Consider the following 22862-nt stretch of genomic DNA (forward strand, 5'->3'; position numbering starts at 1 on the left):
AGTATACCACACACATAAGCATAGCCCTCCTGATACTCCCTTAATTATAATTAAGTCGGAGCTTAAGACATATAGCAAATCTCCCAGCTAATGGCAGCCCCTCACATCCAAGGGTCCTCTTTTCTGGGGGCAGGAATTAGAGGTCATAGCCAGAACCTACAGGCCCTACCAAGGCTCCCTCCTACTTCCTGTGGTCCAGTCAATAAAGACATATTGATCTGACATGTGCCAGGCTCCATGCCAAGCCAAAGGAATTCTTTCAGCAGATATTTATTGAGTGCTTGTTACATGCCAGGCACTGTCCTAGGTGTCAAAGAGAGAGCAGGAAACAAAACAGAATTCTTCACCCACATAGCACTCAACATGCCTATGGGGCAGACAGAGAAACAACCCCTAAGTAGCCTATATAATGTGTATATTAGAAAGTGAGACATGTAACAAAAATACAGCCTTGTGGTCAATGCAGTCCCTGAGAGGAGAAGATACAGGCAGTACGTGATGCAGGTGAGGAAGGGAGCCGGTCCAGGCAGAGACCCCAAAGGGGTGGTTCACCTCAACTTGGTGTTGGGGCCAACAAGGAGCCATCATGTCACTGGAGCCGAGTGAGCTAGACTGAAGGGAGAGGTGGGAGGTGGGAAGTGTGAATATGCTGGGTGACCGCAGTGAGCCCCAACAGACACAGCCCCCCGCCCCCCACCCTCAGGAAACTGCCATTCCTACAGGTGGGAGGAGAAAATTAAATGATTTTACAAATGAACTATGTGATTATACAAATAAGTGAAATCAAGGGCCACAAAGAGAGGTACATGGTACTGTGAAGCCCATAGTGGGGGGTAGACTTGTTCAGGAAGTGCGAGAAGGCTTCCACCATTTTCACTGAGAGCAGACCAGACCCTTCACGTGAGGAAACTGTTTTGTTTGAGGACCGGAAGGAAGGTCAGATGGTGGCTGGAGCTGGGAGGGGTGAGAGTGGACAAGTGGCCAGAAAGCAAGGAAAGCAGATGTCAGACCTGCAGGGCCTTCCAGGGGAGATTAGGGATGTTAGTATTATGATAAGAATGTGGAAAACCTCATTAAAGGATTTTTTTAGGAGAAGGGGTGAGGTTAATTAAATTTGCCTTTGGAAAACTTAACCTAACTATAATGTAAAATGGGTAAATGGAAGTGGACACTATTGAGATTCAGTAACCCAGGTGGGAAGCAATGATAATGTGGACTAGAAAGAGGAGAAGTAGATGGATTCAAGAGACATAATTGGTCAAACTGAATGGATAGCATGTAGGGTAGGGAAGTCAAGAGTCAGAGGTGACTCCTATGTTCCTGGTTTGCAGGAGGATGGATTAGTGGGTGGATAGAAGGACAGTTGGGTGGATGGAAAAATGGAAGGACAACTGTTTACTCAGATGGGAGGGGAGCTCGGGTGGGCATGATGTTGGTGGCAGCAGGGAAAACTTATTAGTTGAATCTGGGGACATATTGAGATGCCTTTGAAAGATTTAGATGAAATACCAAGTAGGTGGTTATATAAACTGCTCTGAAACCCCTAAGAGAAACGTCTGAGCTTGAATACAAATTAATGAATCTTGGTTATTCAGGTGGAAGTTGAAGCCATTGGCATGGGAAGATTATGTGTGGAGGGAGCATGGAGGGCATTGAGAGTCTAGAGGGGCTTTAACAATGAAAAATACTCAGACAAAGCCATATAACAAAGGAGCACTGCACCATGGAGCAAAGGGCATGGCACAATGTCCTGCAGGAGATGTAGTGCAGAGAAGACTGTGATATAACCACTGGAGCAGATAGTTCATAAACATAGCAGAAGCTGCTATGAATGGAGTGGGTGAAAGTTGAGGCCAGTGAGTGAAGAGAGAGGATAGACAGCTTTATGAAGGGGAAGAGAGGGGGTCCCTTCTGAGTTTGGTCTCCATTTTGATTGGGTTACCAATGCCCTTTTATCTATTTTCCCAGCTAATTGTGACATGGCCAGGAAGAGAGTGAAAGCTGTGACCCAGTCTGTCCACCTCATTCTCTCAACCAATCTTGAGGGCTCCTGCTGAAGACCTCTCTTCTAGGGTTTAATTTTAATAGCCACGTGCTTCTCTCTGCTACATGCATGACTCCTACGGTGTCACTTTTGAGGACGCTACCCCTGTCATGGCCTGGCTTTGCTATAAAGGCAGGTGAAGGGAGGATCAGGGAACTAGAGTTTAGTTACATAAAAATGGACTAGCAGGGAGAGCTTTGGGAGAGGAAAATTCAGGTGGATGAGAGAACGGGAGAAACATTGATTGTTACACTGGGTTTAAGAAGGCAAAATGAAAATCTAGAAAAATCAGGCAAAATAGAAGTTAGGGGTTCTGCCAATATTCTGAAAAATAATGTATATGAATCCCTGAAAATGTCTAAATAAAAAAAAAAGAAACAAGGCAAGATGAAATTAGTAACACCTAAAACCAAGACTGAAGCTTAACACTAGCCACCCACCACTACACTCAGCGTTTCCTTGTTTGCCTCATGCTCAGAACCTTCATGGCCTGAGCACCCATGTGGGCACAAGCAGGGACAACAGGCTGGAGTCAGGCTCACCGAGGGGTGAGGCACCAGGCAATTCCTTAAGGTACTTGCTTTTCTGCAAGAATATAACCACAGAAGGAGCAAAGCCATTATTTGAAGATCAATCATAATTAAAATTAATTTCCAGTCTCCTCTCAAAGGGCAAAGTTTACTTAGATCACTGTGATTCCAATTTACCTTAAATATATCATCAATATTTAGCAGAAAGAGCGAATTGGTTGGAGGTGAAAGTTTATCAATGACATGATCCACTTCTGCTGCTATAGTAATGTCTAATCACATGCAAGCAAGCCTGTTACCCATATCTGTTGTGTTTAGTATGAAAATCATAAAATATTTGAAGCTACTTAGCATGTTTTAAAGGGCATCAGTAACATGTTTCAGGGGCTTAAAGCACAGAGACCTGTTTTACAATAAATATCACATTATCCCACTTCTGTATGAATGCAAACATACAAACATGCACATCCAAAAATACATACATACATGAACACACAAATGCATAATGCATGTTAATTCATAAATACATGCATGCATACACACTTGCATATATGAAAATATGCATGTATACTCATTAATTAATACATACATATGCATGCATAAATACATGCATGCATGGTAACCAGCAGATTATAATTATTCATCAGTGATCAGTGGTTTGTTATGCTTTTATATTTATGCTGAAAACATCCATTTAATTGTTTCTTTTGCCAAGTTAAGATATACACATCTCCTACTTTCATGACAGAAAAACTTGAGCTATATTAAGCGCATTATCTGCATATGACATAAAATGATATCAATTTGGTAACAGTATGAATAGTTACCCACTTCTATCAATCTATATTTATATAGCTTAAATTCTATTTGTAATTTTAACATGTAGTTATTCATCACAGTACTTATTAATTTATATTTACAAATGCTTTTCACAATCTGTAAAGAGTGCTAGAATTTCTCCCTAGCTGATTATCATTGTATTTATATCATATATAAAAGACTCCAATATTTCAAAAGCTGCAGTTACAGATTTTAAATTGTACTTTCAAGAATAGTTACTTCATTTTGTGATTAGTAAAACTAAAAAGAACAAGAAACATTTCATGGTCTGTTAGTTTTTTCCCCTAAATGGGGCTTAAACATGGGTGACCTTGGGCTGCAGGGAGCACTTGACCTCCTGAAATCATACCTTCCTGCACGGCCCATGAGAGTGGCTGGAGAAAGGCGTTTTCCTGAAGGAACTCTCCATGGCATTCCTCACCTCCCGCAATGTGGAGGGGCCACTTCACAAAACAAGTGCCTGGGATGCCCCACAACACAAGCCATCTCTGAGCTTGAGGAATTTCATAACTTGTATTTGTTTTGGGAAGAGAGGCCCACAGATCTATGTGGCTGCTGTTTGTTATGCTTTTTAAAAGGTCTTTATGTGCCTATTTCTTACCCCAAAAATATAATGTTTGCCCTATTTCATATACCGTATTTTTCGGACTATAAGACGCACCGGACCATAAGACACACCAGTTTTTAGAGAAGGGAAATGAAGAAAAAAAGATTCTGAAACAAATAGTGTCCTAAAATATTTTATGTGCATTAAAACCCAACATCACAGTCATAAACACATGTAATCAACCCTGTAAAGTAAACAGCAGCATTTAGAACCATTTTAGAGCCGGGCAAGCACACAGAGACCACACAGAGCCGGGCAAGTAAAAAAACTTTTTTTTTACAGTATATGTGTAGGCTATATTTGGACCATAAGACGCAGGGACTTTTTCCCCCCACTTCTGGGGGAGGAAAAGTGCATCTTATGGTCTGAAAAATACGGTAATAAAGGCTTTTTAAAAATAAATGAGAGGAATGGCAATAAGGCCTTTCAGCAGATTGTATCTCAAAATGTCAGATTTGTTACCTTTCTTGATGAATAGCATTGAGTTATAATTATAACATAAATTTTAGTTGACTTTTGATCATATTCCAGTCATCCCTGGCTAAATAGGTTCTTTTTCTTCCTCAATTATAAATGCCATTCATACACATTAAAGAAAAAATTGTGCAGTAATGAAAACTTGGGGAAAATTACCCAGAACCTCACCAATAAAATTCAAACCTTGCTAACTTTCTGTTTTCTATTTCCTTCAAATCTCTTTTGTTCTATGACTTGAAGTTGATTGCTTTATTTTTATTAAATAAAGATAGGGCTGTTGTTTTCTTTCTGATTATAAAATTAGTAAAAAAAAAAAAAAAAAAAAAAAAAAAAAAAAAAAAAAAACTGTGTAGAAAATTGTAGTACATAAAATCACAAAGATGGAAGTAAATATCACCCCAAATTTTCCCACCCAGCAGAAAATCTATCCTTTCAGTCATCCCAACATCATCCCTACACACATGTACAAATTAGTAGACTCCCTGAGACATGCTGCTGTGTAACCTGCTCTACTCCAATCTACAATAGGCCACAAGGGTCTTTCCAGGTAAAGGCAGAGTAAGCCTTTTTACGATTGCATCACTGTCCATTGTTTTATAAGACCTTGTCATTACTGGTCATTAGTTCCCTGTTGATATTGAATGGTTTAAACTATAATAGGTGGGGAGAGAATAAATTCTGGTTTAGAAAAGATGATCTCAGCATGGATTCACTGGAGAGGGAAGAGCTAGAGGCAAGAATGAAATAGTCCAGGTGAAAAATTATCAGGTCTTGAATGAAGTCATTGGCAGTAATGATACAAGCTAACTTTTACTTAATTCTTACTATGAACCACACATTTTTATCACTGAAAGAAAAAATGCTCCATAAACCTCATTTCAGTAATTCTTAAACATATCTACTAAGTACACATGAATAACATAGGACATCTCTCCCCTAGTAGCAAGCTATAGAATCACTGCTACCTCCACCTCTATGTCATCAGGGAAAGGGGACTAGCCCGTATGAGGAGAGGCTGCCCAACAGAGGGACTCCTGAGGCCTCTCAGACTGCAAGTCCATGAGGCTCCCTTCCCTCCTTTGAAAGATCTGTTTCCTAGGATATCTGGGGTTCGAGGAGAACATGAAGAGGTATTCTACAAGGGAGGGATGGAGAGAGTGAACTCTCAATTTCTTGTGGTAAAATGCATGTAATATAAACCTTACCATCCTAAGTATTGTTAGGTGTCCATTTTAGTTCATTAATGTACTGATCAATGATTCAGTTCATTAATGTATTAATCAAGTTCATTAGCATTGTTGTGCAGTTGCCACCACCATCCTTCTCCAGAACTTTTCATCTTCCCAAACTGCAACTCTTAAACAACAACTCACTATCCCTCCTCCTAGCCCTGCCACCCACCATTCTACTCTCTGTCTCTGTGATTCTGAACACTCTAAAATCTCATATAAGGGGTGATACAGTACTCATCCTTTTGGGACTGGCTGACTTAACTTAGCATAATGCCCTCCATGTGAACACTTAATTTTTAAACTAGAGGCCCGGCGTACGAAATTCATACATGGGGTGGGGGGGTCCTTCAGCCCGACCTGCACCCTCTCCAATTTTGGAGCCCTCAGGGGAGCCCTCTATAATCCAGGAGCCATGATGACTTAGGCCCACTCCCTGTGGTTCTCTGCTCTCTGCAGGGCCTGGCCGCTCTGCACCTGCTGCCCAGAGGCCCTCCATGCTAGGGTGGGACACTTGCCTCGTCGCCACAGCGATGAAGCAAGCATTCTACCAGCCGGCTCACACTGCCCGCTCTCAGAGGGGACTAGGCACCACCATCTTGTGGCTATGGGCACTGCCATCTTTGTGATGGAGTGATGGTTATTTTGCATATTACTTTTTCCTTAGGTAAGATAATGAAATATAGGTACAGGAAATGGTATAAAGCATCCACAGAGAGTTTAATAGATTGTTGTAAAGCAAACACTCATAAAATCAGAGCAAGATCCTTGCCAACACCCTGGGAGCCCCAGTGAAACTCGCCTGATCACATCTTAGCTGCTCTAAGGGTGGATCTGTGACCATCATGACACCATGTTCCTTAGTGGGGCAGAGTTCAATGCTTTATGCTTACCAGCTGTGTGTTGGCTGGGACCGCTACATGTGGCCCAGGCTGAGATTAGGCTTTGTGGCCTTGGCAAAGGTGCTCTTGGGAATATTTTTTAATATATATATTTTTTTATTTCAGAGAGGAAGGGAGATGGAGAGAAATAGAAATATTAGTGATGAGAGAGAATCATTGATCAGCTTCCCTCTACACAACTCACACTGGAGATTGAGCCTGCAACCAGAGCATGTGCCCTGGCCAGGAATTGAACTGTGACCTCCTGGTTCATAGGTCGATGTTCAACCACTGAGCCATGCCAGCCAAGCCTCTTGGGGATGTTTAGAATGGACACTATGTGGTCTCTGACCGTAAGAGGTTATAATCTAGTAGAATCAACTTTACAATAAGAGAAGATACTACTAGGCATATAAAGAGAAATAAAAACAATCTCAGTCTGCTCGAGAAATACTCTGTACACGTATCTTGCTCCATCATCAGAGGAATAGAGCAATGAAATTTGGAGAAGTGGCAGCCAATTTTTTTTTTTTAATTGAGGAGTTAACTGACAGAATAGTAGGGATGGTGGGAAAACTCTTTCAAAGGTGCTGCTTATGGGAGATGAGAGCGCAGTCTTGTCAGAGATTGAAGTCCTTAATGAGAACATTGTGAACAATTTGAGAAGCCCAAGGGTGGTAAATCACGGGGAATGGGCAGCATTTATCCCGATGGTCTAAGAGAAATAAACTGTGGATGGGGATTCTGACAAGGAGGTGCAATAGATCCTAAGACAGCCCTGCTTCTAAAGATTGGGTGGCTGTAAATGCAGGGCTTGCCTTTTAAAAAACTGCCCAGGGAAAGTCGAGGACTACAGGGAGGCAAACCTAATCTCCCTCCAGAGGAGCTGACTAAAAACCCGATGTGTGTAGAACGGCCATGATTCAGTTCTATTGTAGCATCCTTCATCCGGGAGGCTCAAGTGGCTTTACCTGAGGAATGCTTATAGCTCCACCCTGGAATAGCTGTGTGTGGGCACCAGCTCTCCTAACAAATACAAAAGCCATAACAGTCCACACATACCCTGTGTCTCACTGGCTCACCTCCCCCGCAACACTAGCAGTCTATGGACAGGGAGTCTCTAGTTTTAAGCAAAATACAGTAAAGCAGGTCACCATGAGAAACATTCTGACTGCATTTGCATCCATTCCTGGGTTACTGTCATCTATTTGGAAGGAAATGTTTCTCTGCTAAAAACAGAATTCATTTAGGAAAATGATTTTTACATCACCTATTTTTCACACATTAGAAGTTTCACTTTTATTCATTTAAAAAAAAACACACAAATTGGGGGGAAACCAGGTATGTGCCAGACCTTAATCTCAGGGTCAGGAATAGAACAGTGAGCAAAAAAGGAAAACATCTGGCCTTAGAGTTTTTTGAACTTTTCTTTTTAAATTATAGATTTTCAAGGAAATAATTCATGTTTCTCAATGGTATTTGTGGAGAAAAATTTTCATTCAGAAAATAATTTAAATATAGATAATTAGTCGGGGGGGAGGAGAAACAATTGTAATAATCTGAACAACAAAGATTTATTTTAAAAATTAAATAAATAAATAAATAAATAAATAAGGTTGACTAACACCATAAACACAGCTATCCAGTACTTGTGTGCCAGACATCAAGCGTGGCACGATGTGTTTTCATTTAATCCTTAAAGTGGCCCAGTTTGAGGCATGTGCTGTCATTCCCTTCTCCAGATGCATTGCTCAGGCTTGCTGGCATAATTGAGTCTCATGCAGTCCCATGACTGATGGGGAGAGCCTGGCTCTACCTGCCTATCTGCCCTCCGGTGCAGAAGGAGGGCTTAGAGAAATCATAGGCGATGACTGAAGTTAAAACCATGTCCTCACCTCCCAGAAGGGTTGGCTGTGGTTTATAACCATCATTTGTCAAGGTGGATGTCATAGGCAACCTTCAAAATCTCAGGGCTTATATGTGATTTAGTGAAGCTACTAAACTTTCAATCCAAGAAAAAAAAATCCTGTTGTGATTCAGAGGACTCTTATGCGGATGTTTCAAACTTCCCCCAACTCTACATAATGTCCTTAAATGATCAAAGAATCAGTTAATGAGATCTGCTGTGAAATGCAAAGAATTGTAAGTTCTTACCAGTCTTAATAGCAAAATAGGAAATAAAGCAGTATGGATGTTGATGGTCTCCATGTAATGCTCTTTTAATCCAGGGCTCTGAGCATCTCAACAGATTGCTTTTGTTAATGGTTTTCCTTTTCCTTTTCAGATGATCATTCCAGGGTGAGGCTGCAGACCTTAGAAGGAGACAACAACTCAGACTACATCAATGGGAATTATATCGATGTATGTACCTTGAAACTGTCAATAAGCCTGCCTGTTTTGACACAGACCACATGGTGTGCATGCCACAGGACTGGTGGACATATGTTGGTCCCGTTCCTGAAGCACTCACATCAACATTGCCCCCTACACCACAGAGCTTTACAGTGAGGGTTTGGCCACTCCTTTTCTCAAATCAGCCTCTTTGCTGGTAACTTCTCTGTAACATTCAGTGCCTTTTTGCCATCCCATGTCAATGGGGACTCAGAAAATGTTATTTCCATTTTTTGTCAACAACTTTGATTGTTTAAAAAAAAAAATCTGTGTTCATATTAAGAGGACAAAACTCTCTAATTCCTAATTCAATGATTTGCCATCTCTTGTCATCACTGCACTTTTAAGTTGCCTTCAAAGTAGTCTGCAGCTGTTAACCAGGACTTCTGATGCACGCAAGACATGCCCTTAAATATGCAAGCTGTTTAATTATTGAAGACTGCTTCTTTGTTCATTTCTGCATCGTGTTAACTTAATGTCTTACATTAGAATAAATTCTTTAGGCGACAGCATATTTCCAGTTGAAAGAATGAATGAAATCAAAAGTAGACTGAAAATCAAGGGAAAAGTTGCTGTTACCTCTACAGCCCAAGTTTACATGAAGCAGATTTCAGCCCTCTTACAGTTCCCAAGCCATTCTCTGTTTGGCTGTCACACTATTTCCTAGTCCACCAATACTTCCATGGACAGGTTTTATGTATGTATTCTTTTATTTTCTTGGTTAAGTATTACTCAGATGCTATAAAAAGTCCTAGCGTTACAATCTCCAGGAGTTACCTAAAAATAACTATAAGAATTTTTTTATCCCATGTGGCCCAGTGATTAAGCATCGGCCTATGAACCAAGAGGTCATGGTTTGATTCCTGGTCAGGGCACAAGCCCAGGTTGGGGGCTTGGTCCTAGGTGAGCAGCATGCAAGAGGCAGCTGATCAGTGATTCTCTCTGAATCAATGGCCATTTTTCAGTCCTCATCTAATTGATCTATCAGCATCATGAATGCAGTTAATCTCCTTGAAATACTTTCTTCATTGGCTTCTATGATATAGGACTCTCCTGGTCTTCCTACCTCACATCAAGGTGAAGGGGAGGAACCAACAAATAAATGGATAAGCCAGGGAGGTAGGAAGACCAGGAGAGTGTTATATCCTGGAAGCCAATGAAGAAAGTATTTCAAGGGGCTTAATTGCTTTCATGCTACTGATAGATCAATTAGATGAGGGTTGGGAAATGGCCATTGTGTTTAGCGATATAGGTCATTAATGGACTGTGTGGATTATTTCAGTTTAACAAATAAGTTCCTCCTACCTCCTAGCACCTTGCTAGCACTGACATATATAGCAAATGAGTGAGACCAGGATCTTGCCAGGTGGAGCTTATCGGCTGGCAAGAAGTGAGGGATCATCTAAATAATCGTATTTAAACTGTGCCATGATTCTATGTTTGAAACCCATTGTGGGTCAGTTGTACAAAAGAATGTGTTTGCTTTTGTTGTTAGTTATTTCGTTGTTCAGCCTGTTTTTAAGAGCAAAACAATATAACAGATATGCATTTAAGTTGACTAAAAAAAAAAATCCCTATTTCTTCTTTAAGTCTCTTGACTCTGTTTTCCACGTGGCTTTGGGTGTGGTATTTTAGATCATCTCAGGGGGCAGAGATGGAAAGTATTAAGTGGTGACATTATGTTTCCTGTGTGTAATTTTCTCTAAGTTGACTTTATCTTTCCCAGATATTGATCCTGTGGTGTTCTTTGCCCCCTTCTTTATGCGGTCTCAGTTTTCATCTTTCCCCTTCCTATAGGGTCACAGTGAAAGGAAGGGGGTCTTGTCTAATTGCTGCCTCTTTAAATTCCTGGTCTTTGCTACAACGTCACGTCATGGTATTAGCCGTGTTTAAGAATGATGTTTACTATTTCTATTGCTATAACTGCCTATACCAATATAACAGAATATGTGTTAAAGACTTGGCACGTTGCCAATAACGCCCAACCATAAATGAAATTCTATTGTACATTCTCAGACTGTTTGCACTCTACTAAGAGTCATGGTCATGTTATTTCAGAGAATCCATACATTGTTGGTGTTTATTGCTCGTCTATCATCTCACAGCCAGTGTACAGTTCAGTTACTCACACCCCCTCTGCAAGCATCAGACTGTAATATTTGATACACCTTTGCTTATTAAGAGAAACTCAATGGCACTTAATCTGATAATTACCTTTCAAGTGATGCAACTGTTGGTATTTGTTGATGCGTTCATTTTGGCAAACTTAGCATGTGACCTCTGTGCTGCTTACCAATTTTAGGTTTGTGAAATATTCTTTCTCATTTATTTTTAGGGCTATCATCGACCCAATCATTATATTGCTACCCAAGGTAAGTTTATTTCAGCTTTAATGTCTTTCTTTAGTTATTTGCCCATTCTCTATCATTGTGTGCCTACTTCACCCTCCCTTGGATATTTTCACACTGCTATAGCATCATTTATTGCAGTTCTAGTCACCAACACATACACCCTGTTTTATCAGCAGAAGTTCTGGTATGTAATGGTTTAGTTAGAAGTTAATGTTGAGATCATTAGAATAATTGTATTCATCTGTTCATTATTGAGTTAAATCTCTATACCTTAGGAATTAATCTGACATCTACAAACATATATATTCATTAAATGTATATGTACTGAACATCCTCTGTGCAAGGACCTGTGCCAGTTGCCACCAGAGATGCAAGCTGACTCTAGCAAGCTCTCTTTCTCATACCATTTGCAGTTCAGTGGGGAAGATGTGAAATGATCTATATATTAGTACATACAAAATCAATTGAAAACTTGTGTGAGAGGTACAGAGAAAATGTTAGGGGAACTTGGAGAAGAAAATATATTTTAGATCAGATGTAATGATCTGAAAACAGTTTTGTGGCAGAGGTGAGATTGGGAGAACTTCTAAATGGCAGAAATATCATGAGCAAAGATCTGAATTCAAGAAATTTGTGCTCCTGAGTGGAAAGCAGATGATTGGTCACTTTGGCTAAAGGAAAACTGAAATAAAGCTCTAAGGACATGTTGAGGAAGTTCAGGGCCTGGTTTTTTATCATCTTTCCCACCAATTATGAGGTAAGTCATCTGTGGAGAATGAGGATCATGAGAATTCTGAGGTTTTCAGGAACAAGATATCATAAAGGATGAATTAGTGAGTCAATGAAAGATGAATTGAGGTGCTAAGAAGCAGAGAGGATCCAGTTAGGGTTAAAGAGCATATGTTCTCTCCATTTTATTATTTTATCATTGTTTCCAGTAATTCATTATATCCAATAAACAAGAGCAGGAAAATCAAAAGGATATGACCTGCCAATGATTAGGGGTTAGCAGGAGGCTGTACACATAACGTCAAGATGCATGGAAGTCAAAGATGCCAAAAACAAAATCATGGTTGGAAGGTCTAGGCTTGGTGGCAGGGAGTCATAGATGTCCAATGGACTGCAAGAAGAGGGAAGGAGGCCAGGTTCAGTTAAAGAGTCACAGAATAGGAGAAAAGGCCGTTGTAGCCAGAGAGCTGAATCCCAACACTTCTTGCAACACTGTCCAGGAGACTTCCTGCAGTGGTGGAAATTGTCTATCTGTGCTGTCCACTACGCTGTCCATCCCTTCAAAGTCTTCTGTGGTTTATCAACTAAATGCATGTAATATTCTGAATCCACTGATGTTGTAATAACAGTTTTCATGGCATGTTCACTGGTAGATTCCATACAGAAAACCACTCTTTGTGGTTTTGATATTGTAGCAATTCCGTCACATCATCAAGTTCCGATGATGATGATGATGATGGCTCCCCAAATTACAGTATTAACATCAAAGATCACTGATCATAGATCACCATAAAAATATAATAATTAAAACTTTTAAAATACTGAGAGAATTCCCAAAATGTGGCACAGACATGAAGTGAGCAAATGCTGTGGGAAAAATAGGGCCAAAAAAAGAAAAAGAAAAATAGGGCCAATAGATTCACCTGATGCAGGGCTGCCCCAAACTTTCATTTTGTAAAAAACATACCATCTGCAAAATACAATAAAGCAAAGGACATTAAGACAAGGTATACTTGTATGGTATGCTACAAGCATAACTGTGATCACAAATTGCCAGTAATAAAGATTTCTGATCATCTGCAGTGATTGGCATGGAGAGGTAGAACATGCACATGGATCACCTTCATTCAAATAAAAACACAAACACCTAAGAGTCCAACAAAATGGATGATAAAGTCTAACAGACAAATGCAATGTTTCAATCTCTGCTCCCTCTTTTCCCCTCTGTTTTGCACTGATATAATTCTTTAAAACCTATTCACATCAGGAACCCATGAAACTGACAACCACTTTCATTCCCAAGAGTTGGAAATATATATATTGTATTTTCAACAAGTTCCTTCAATATAGAGGGCATGTCATGAATTTATCTATTTAGCCTCTCCCCCTCCTCGTTCAAGCCAGATCTTTGGCTTTTTTTAGTATGTTCTTCCTATTTCCCCTCCATTTAATTGTTTTCCGTCTGGTAGCTAACACTTTGATGACCCAGTCTACACTTCATCACATCTGCCTGACCAGCCATTAATACAGCTGTAGCATTCAGGATTTATGATTGAGCACACCAGGGATCAAAGGAGAGGAAGCACGTGTGTTACTCCATGGCCGTACTCAGAGCCAGGGCAGACTTAGGATTTCAAAAGCACAGTTCACTGTGAGGGGCAGATGAGCACGCAGCTGGGTAGGATTGCTGAGAACTTACCATATTTCACAATGAAAAGGTACCCGGATACCCCCACAGAGTCCGTGTGGGCCTTGAGCTGAAGGAACACATTTAGAACACATTTAGAACCACTCCAAAATGATTCGGGAGAACACCTGCCAGCCACATGGTGTGCAAGCGAGGGAGCCCTGCAGAAGTGTTCTTTTTATTATTGTTTACTTTTATTTTCAAACTGTCTTCAAGACTGTTGCTTTAAATAACTCAGAAAAGATGGTGCCAGGTTGTTGTGGAGGGAACTCAATAAGTCTTTGATGGACAGGGCCCTCCCAGCACCAAGTCCCTCTTCCTCACGTCTAAGCTCATCTGTGGGTTAGACACACAAATATCGGAGGATCCTGCCCGAGGAACCTCCCTGAAACTCCTTCAGGGGGAGCAGCTGAGATCATGAAATCTGAAGGGCATGTCATAGTCAGGTGGCAATGCCCCAGTACTTGGCTGGGATATCTGGGAGCTGAAAAGGTGATGGAGGACCTGTTTGGGGGATGGGAGGAAGGAGACAGGGCAAGACTTCAGCGGGCTTTGAAGGATGAGTTCACTTATCAGAGGACTCACTAAATGGGAGGACTACTGAGGTTTGGGAGGCACACCGCCACCACAGAAAGGTCTTCGCCTCTGTGGCTTCTTGAGTTTCCTTAATCATTTATTGAAATGCATCTTCTCGCTGGAAAAATTCACAGGTACACACAATTTTACATAGCTGTTTAGGCACTCACAGAATTAATAAAACCCAGACTGAAAAATCTGCACACCCAGATAAAAACCCTGAGCTAGAGGGGCTAAGAACAAAGGACTGAGGTAAAGTGAGGACTTGTTAAGAGGCTTTGAATAAGGCGTGTTATTTGATGAAAGGCAGGGAGACAAGGGGTGAAAACAGTGCTTTAAGTAGATTAATTGGTGTGGAATTATCCCGGATAGAAACTGGAAACAGAGATAATAGGGAGTAATCACAGAAAAATCTGGGATAGAAATGAGTAATTCAGACAATAATAGCAGCAGGGCAGTTGTGGGTTTTATTTTATTCAATAATCTAGGTTGCATGTGATTAAATAAGTTTTCTAATATGAATATATTATAGTGTCAAAAACTGTTGATTTTAAGTGTGTTTCCTTCTCATTTAATGAAAAGTGATAAATATATTTTCTTTCCATATTAGTAATTTGGGTTGATAGAATACTTTTCTTTCTGAAACTCAGCATTTTTATTTGTCTATTCATTCAATAAATATTAAGAGCCTATTTTGTACCAGGCTCTGTGCTATAACCAATGTAATGTATTTTCTATCCTCTGACTACTTTATGATTACTCATCCCATTTCATGAGTATCAGAATTGAGACCCATGAGGGGAGAAGCAGGGGTCGGAAACAGAACTAGCGTGTAGCTGTGTGCTGCCGTGTGTGGACAGGGATGCTAGTAATGCATGATGACGTGCTTCTCCCCCTGAGAAGAGGCTCAGAGCTTATGCTCCTTCCCATGTATAGCATGCTGCCTCTTGCACAGGCTTTATAAAATACACCCCTCAAGATATCATGTTTAGTCTTTAATAAAACGAATCTATAGCGCAACCCCTTCCTTCTTCCTTCTAAGTTATGCTTCTCAAAGAAACAATTTTTCTATGATACAGTCATATCTGAAAATGCCTCTTAATTAAAATTGTCTTAGCTGTCCTCAAATATGACACGGAGCATCCGGGACCTCCCTGTTCCCACACAGGTGTCTGAGAATCTATGTGGATACCCATTAGTCCTGTCCTGCACAAAAAGAGACCTTACATGGGGCAATCAAGACTAAGCTCAGAGCTCCAATCCAGTAGCCAGCCCTGTCAAGTTAGCACAATTCAGACAAAAGAAAAAATGAAGTGGACTATACCCAAGGCACTATACTCAAGAAGAGAACCATGCATGAATGTTAACAGTGCAGAGTTAAAGTTACATCTGTTATGCTAAGAAACTCTGGGTGCTGTGTGGCATGTTTCAGGACTTCAGGTCACACTGGCATAGGCTACGGGGACTGAGATGGAAAACCAGATCCAGACAGTTGTTTACAATGAGAATGAGAAATGTCATTGTCCATAAGACAGAACTGCCCTCAGCCTCGCAAGGACATTTTGTGTCACAGGCCAGCTAAAGAGGGAGATGCCTGGGCAGAATGTTGCCTCATGACCTCACACCAGAAAAATGCCCCAGAGCACATTCATGGATTCAACAAGTACCTACCGACCAACCATGTGGTAGAAAGCTGGCTAGAAGCAGATGCTGAATGAGAATACAAGAATGAGTGAGTGGATGAGTGAATAAATGAATGAATGAATCGGGAGTTACTGTGGGCCAGACACCAATTAAGCAGTAGAATATTCCAACTTGGCAAGAAGGTTATTTCATGTTGGCCCAACAAAGCATCTACCTACCTGCATGAATTTGAGGATTGTCATCGCCAATACCTGTGATTGTTTTCTTTTCTAAGTTAAGGGCTAGTCAACTCCTATTCCCACTAACATTCTTTCTTTAGACTTGTCAGTAAATCAAAGCACAGTTTTTGGAGATAGTTCATCTTGTTAAACTAAATGCTAATCTTTGCACTGACCTACCTCTTCATGCTTATCCCCACCACCACCCCATATATACCTTATATAATCAGTTGTATTTGTTCATAATTATAATTTGCCTGTAATTTGAAAAAGAGAAACCTAAAAGACATTTGTGTAGGGACTTTGAGCTAGAAGCAAACTTTTATGTGAAGATAATAAAAATGCAGAACGAAGGTTTATAGTGGAAATGGCTCCAGAACCTCCCCTCCCGCACAGGAGCTGCAACTGTGCTTAAGTGACTTCCTTCTGTTTGCTGTTCATCTGTTTTTCTTCTGTTTGTCTTCCACATGCTCTGTGTGGTACGAAAACTTTTAATAAGGATTTTCAGAGAGAGCAATATGGTTTATATTTTCATAACTCAAAATTCCCCTTCAGGCCTCTGAAGCAGTAAACAACATGCTTAGAATAAGACACTTTCCTCATGCCTGTAGCCAAGACTTGTCAGAACATCTATACTAGTCCTCCATACTTTATGAAGAAGCTTTTGTCTCCTGCATATTGGCCTCCAATCCGAGGTGAACACTTGATATTATTTCTCAGTAGAATTGGGAGGGAAAAAAAATTTTTTTTAATCAAAAGCTAAGCCTTCCATAAACAACTTTTGTTTTTATTCCTCCAAGCTCCAGTGACGCTCACTCCTCAAGTACAGGTTCCGGGTCAGCTGGCATCGCTCTTCCCGGCTATGTGGTCCCCACATTGTCAGGGTGTGGCAGGTTATGTTTGGATTCCCTTACTCCGTACTATTTGAGATTGATTTAAAAGTATTGCCCCATAGCAAAAACCGGTTTGGCTCAGTGGATAGAGCATCAGCCTGCAAATTGAAAGGTCCCAGATTCGATTCCAGTCAAGGGCATGTACATTGGTTGCGGGCACATCCCCGGTGTGGGGGGTGTAGGAGGCAGCTGGTCGATGTATCTCTCTCATCGATGTATCTCTCTCATCGATGTTTCTAGCTCTCTATCTCTCTCCCTTCCTCTCTGTGAAAAATCAATAAAATATATTTTTTTAAAGTATTGCCCGATAAAGTAGAGTATTCTCTAGGGTCCAGATTTAAATAGGGAGTCTGTGGGGAAGTATGCTTTATAAACATAGGCAAACAGCGACCCTCATGAGGTCGAAGTGTTCTAAATAACAGTGCCCAGATCTCCATGCAGGGCCTGCCTGCATTTCACTCTCCATCTCTACTTTCCCAAGGAAAAATGAACAGTTGCAATTAACAGCTTATCTACAAACTTCCTTTGAAATAATAGTTTCTCTTCACCAGATTAATTTTAGAAGATCCTGGCCAATAAGCTAGAAGGTCAGATCATATACATTCCTCATCCCTGTGCTCTTAATAAACTTGCTCGTTACTGGTGAGAATGTTTAAAGTCAGGTAGCAGGTTAGAATATAAATCCAAAAATTGCCCTTATCGGTGTAGCTCAGTTGGTCACAGTGTTGTCCCACATATTGAGGAGTCTCGGGTTTGATTCGCAGTCAGGGCACATACCCAGGTTTCAGATTTGAACCCTGATTAATGTTTCTCTCTCTCTCCCTTTCCTCCCCCCTTTTTTTCTCCCCCTCTCCCTCTTCTTCCCTTCCTCTCTACCTTTCCCTCTTCCTCTCACTGTCTTTCTCTCTAGAACCAATGAAAAACATATCCTTGGGTGCAGATTGGAAAAAGAAATACATAAATAAAAGTTAAAACCAAAAATAGATCACATTAGTTAACATTCACCCATGCTGTTATAGATGCCTCATTGGAAATACATCCTTGGAGTAATGGAACTTAAATTAATACAGAACGATTTGAAGATGAATGATGTTCTGTGGTTAAGTAGGCACCCGGTTTTAGACTGTCTTAAAACAAATACTTCTAAAATATTTAATAGTACTTTACAGGCGTTCCTCATTGGAAGTGGAAAAGTATAAAATCTTTTTAAGCTGGTAGAAATGTCAGAATCTTTAAGCCCAACTTGCCTGTTTTGTCTTTGAAACAGTTGAAACTTAAAGCACAAATTGATTTAAGTGATCTTCATCTATGCTCAAATGAATCATGCACACAAAAGTATTTGCAAACCGTATGGACTAACATGCATATTTAATAGAACGCATGCTATGTTCAACCTAGGAGAAACATCATGTGTCTCCTAAGGGGCCTTTTGTTCAACAGCAAGGAAAAATGAGGTCACATCTTTCTTCCAGGGTCAGGCCTTTGAAAGGATAGAGCTGGAGCTAGTAAGTACCTATGTAGTTTCCCTGGTGCTGGCTTCCCCAGGCCTCAGCACTATAGACCCTTGTAAAGCAAAGCCATATCGTTCAGGCCTAGTTCACCCAAAATTAAACAAACACCTCTGTCACCACCAAGTGACTGGCTGAGTAAAGCGTCAGGAATACAGCATGACCTCAGGAATTACACAGCGCTGGTATCTGTATAAATAACCAGCTCTGCCAAGACCGGTTTGGCTCAGTGGATTGAGCGTCAGCCTGCAGATTGAAAGGTCCCAGGTTCGATTCCGGTCAAGGGCATGTACCTTGGTTGCGGGCACATCCCCAGTAGGGCGTGTGCAAGAGGCAGCTGATCGGTGACTCTCTCTCATCGATGTTTCTAACTCTTCCCCTCTGTAAAAAATCAATAAAATATATTTTAAAAAATTAAAAATAAAAAATAAAATAACCAGCTCTTATAATTTGTGAATTTGCTGCAACACCAGATTTTGGAATTACTTTAGGCTGTTTTTCTCCCCATCCCTACCCCATTCAGCAGGTGAAAAAGAAAGCCCTGAAGCTTACCTTCTTGACTCTCTTGACCAGGTTCTTTTATCACACACGGACACCACTTTGTACAAGTTTGTCAAGGCAGCAAACAACAAGTTCTGGTCATTACAAGTTACTTCTTTTTCTTGCCTTCTCACTCAGAGGATGCTCCTGAGAATGTCCTGATGTAATGCCCCATGCTGCCACTAAAAAATTGAGATTGCCTGCACTGAGCTATGTCTAGGGAGTCAACTTATCTCTATTTTACCATTTATGAGATTTATTCTCTTTTTTCTTAAATAAAAGAGACCCCGCTTGTATCATGGGAAAAGCTTAATTAAAGAAGGTAGAGACTAATGAAAGCTTTTCTTTCTCTGGCAGTGGCCCCGAAGCATATGAATATAGGCTTTTCCCTTCACTTTTCTTCTCCTCAACAGAAGGCAGCCAGATCCTTTGGGTCAACAAACCCCTTCGTTCGGACGGGTGCCGTTCTTTCTTTTTCTCCTTGATTGCCTTCTCTCTGTTCCCCTCCTTACAGTGGGAACACATACTCGGGATGGGTTTATGATGATTCTCTTTGGAGACAGGCCTGATGAATGCTCTGTGACTCAGCCAGCAGGAGGCTCTTGTGGTGTGAACATCTGTCACATTCCTCCCTTCCACGGCTACAAACACTTCCTTGCGCGCCTCTTCCCAGCTCTTCATGCAATATTGCTGTACAACCTGTCTCAGGGATCAAGGACCAAAGGTCCCTCTGGTAGTGGTGTCTTTCTCTCATCATCGTAGAGCAGATTGTTGCCACACACTGCCTACCAACTCTTTCATTCTTTTCTATACAAGCGTTTCTCTTTGGATCCCTAATCTTTACCCCTGTCACTCAAATCTGATTTGTCTGCCTTTATTATTCTGCTTTCTCTGTCAAAAATAATAGCAGCCTTTGCACTCCCGCTCACAGTGATGCCTCTGCAAGCTGGAAATGTTGATTAACTGCTAGGGAGGGCGGAATAGAACCCAAAAAGAATGCACTCCAAATAATGGTTCCTTTAGGTAGATGGTGTTTCCAGAAATGCTTTAGAACAGTGTTTCCCAAACTTTTGACATATGTGTACCCCTTCTATAATTTTTGTAACGCTGAGTACCCCTCGTACTCATGAGAACATAGAATTAGGCGCAGCTAAGCACAGTGCAGTGCATATCCCCACCAAACTCTGGTGCAACGCTACCCCCACCAAACTCTTCCTGTGCCCCTGGGGGTACGAGTACCACACTTTGGGAAACACTGCTTTAGAACATTACACTTTCAAGTCCTGCCAGGAGTCACCCCTGGTTTTTATTTACAAATATTTATTTGCTTATGCGACATGGTCACAATCAAGTCTTTGAGACTTGGCCCTAAAATTCCTTCCATATACAAACATGTTTTATGTCAGTAATATGGACAAGATCTTTTCCCTCCAAGAGTCAGTAGAGAAGAATGGTTGATGAGAGTATAGACTACAGAGTTAGACTGGCTGGGCTCAGATGCGAGCTCTGGAAGTGCCCTCTCAATAAATTTTAGCTATATTCTTATTATCATTATAATTATCTGGGTTCCAAAAGACACATATCTCAATAGCACATAGGCAGTTCAGGCTTTAACCCAAGGATAGTGTATACTCGTAGCTCTCATAAAAGCTAATACATTCTACACATATTAATGCCTCCTTCCAGAAAAATGTATCAAAGGGAACCACTTACGTTTTCACCAACATACTTCGTCTTTCTCCAAAGTACAAAGATTATCATCATTGTCCTAAACGTTTTAACAAAAAGCAAGCATGGGTTAGAAAGACAACAAACTATATTATAAACAGGGAGAAGCAGATTTTCTTTCAGTTTTTAAAGTCTTGCAGAAATTGAGCAGCTCTGAGAGCAGCATAGGACACCAGCCTTGGCGGTGTCTGAAGCTTCCCTGATGCACACTTAAGGTTGGATTACAGGTAAGTGAAAACAGCTTAATTCTGCAGACCAGATAGGATCCTTCCAAAAGGCTCCGTCCAAATCCATTTGTGAGAATTGCACAAGGATATTTTAGAGCAGAGGTTTAGAAGGATAAGAAACCACTGGAGAACTAAATGGGGCTGAGAAATGATTTTCTGGGAAAGAGAAAAAAATAATGACCTGACCAGAAGGGGAAGTAAAGAGAAAGGTGTGCGCTCTTGGCCTGCCTCTGCAGCCTGTTTGTGTTGGGTGAGGATGGTTAGGCAGGCACTATCTTCTGCTTGGCTACAGGTTGACCAGATGCCTAAAAATTGCCAACCTTAATCTGTATCAAGGAATCAGTAGATGGAGTAGTTCTTACCTCAAAGGAATTCCTCCAGACCACTTCTGAGGTCAGTTTCACACATGGCATCCCAGGAAAATCAGGTGTCCCCCAAGCACTGCATGTCAGCTTAGGAAAAGGACCACAGTGTAATAGTTAATGGGTATAACCATGATTTTGAATAATTATTATTCTTTTTAAAGTGAAATAGTGGTATCATGGTTTGGGTTGCTTTTTGTGCGTGTGTTTTGGTTTGTTTGTTTGTTTTTGGTTTTGCTTAATCCTTTCACTTTTTTCACCCAGCCCTGCAACCCTTGTCCCCTCTAAGAGCTGTTAGTCTTTTCTCTGTCTTTGAGACTGTTTCTGTTTCATTTGCTTTATTCATCAGATTCCATATATGAGTGAAATCATATGGCATTTGTCTTGCTCTGATGGGCTTATTTCACTTAGCATAATGTTCTCCGGGTCCATCCATGCTGTCACAAAGGTCCTTTTTAAGGCCAAGTAGCATTCCATTGTGTAATTGTTCCACAGCTTTTTTAGTCACTCGTCTATAGATGGATACTTGGGCTGCTTCCCAATAATCCTGCAGTGAACATAGGGGTACATATATTCTTTTGAATTAGTGTTTCTGGATTCTTAGAATATATTCCCAGAAGTGGAATCCCTGGGCCATGAGGCAGTTCCTTTTTTAATTTTTTGAGGTAACTTTATACTCTCTTCCACAGTGGCTGCACAAATCTGGATTCCCACCAACAGTGAACAGGGATTCCCTTTTCTCCATATCCTCACCAACACTTACTGTTTTTTGAAGCAATTTTAGAATTTATATGCAGCCTGTTCATTAATGTTTGGTGTACACCAATTTTCTCCTAACTCAATCAGACATGACCTTTCGGTGTCCAGCCAGCACTTCATAAGTTCTCTAATGCACCTGGAAACCCACATTCCATGCAACTTATTACCTGGAGAAAGCCACAAATATTTGCAGTTAACTTTGGCACACTTTTTTATTTCAGTCTGAAAGGGGAAATTTAGGAATGGTATGAATGAAATATAAATAGCAACATGTGGATTATGTGTTTGAGAGGAAATGTTATTCATGGATAGAGCAGAAAGTGTATGCCTACTTTTAGGTTATAAGAGCACACACACCTGTGAGCCAATTTAGACAAAGTACAGCATGCATGTCAAACTCAAAGGCTAACATGGGCCAAATAAACAAGGATTAAGTTTATGTGGGCCACAAAAAACCAAAAGCTTCAATTTTCATAGAAACATAGGTTTATTTCAATAGAGACATACTGAATACAAAGGGCTGAACTAAATGAGTAATTGTTAACAAAGTAATGGAACATTTTAATAAAAATTAACATTTTTTCTTGAACATTAACTTACCAGACATTGAATAACTGCACAAATAAATAAGCGTAATGCAA

General features: G+C 40.7%; 1 protein-coding gene across 2 annotated transcripts in view; it reads left to right on the forward strand.

The window, feature by feature from the left end:
* PTPRM (protein tyrosine phosphatase receptor type M) overlaps positions 1 to 22862 on the forward strand; it is a 606371-nt gene that overhangs the window by 529189 nt on the left and 54320 nt on the right. For both annotated transcript variants that reach the window (XM_084887751.1, XM_084887752.1), the window contains 2 exons: positions 8893 to 8969; positions 11335 to 11371. In XM_084887751.1, coding sequence (XP_084743877.1) covers positions 8893 to 8969; positions 11335 to 11371 — 114 coding nt within the window. The remainder of the gene's footprint in view (positions 1 to 8892; positions 8970 to 11334; positions 11372 to 22862) is intronic.

This window comes from Pipistrellus hanaki, assembly GCF_964339955.1.
Source record: "Pipistrellus hanaki genome assembly, chromosome: 6".
Taxonomy (NCBI): Eukaryota; Metazoa; Chordata; class Mammalia; order Chiroptera; family Vespertilionidae; genus Pipistrellus; species Pipistrellus hanaki.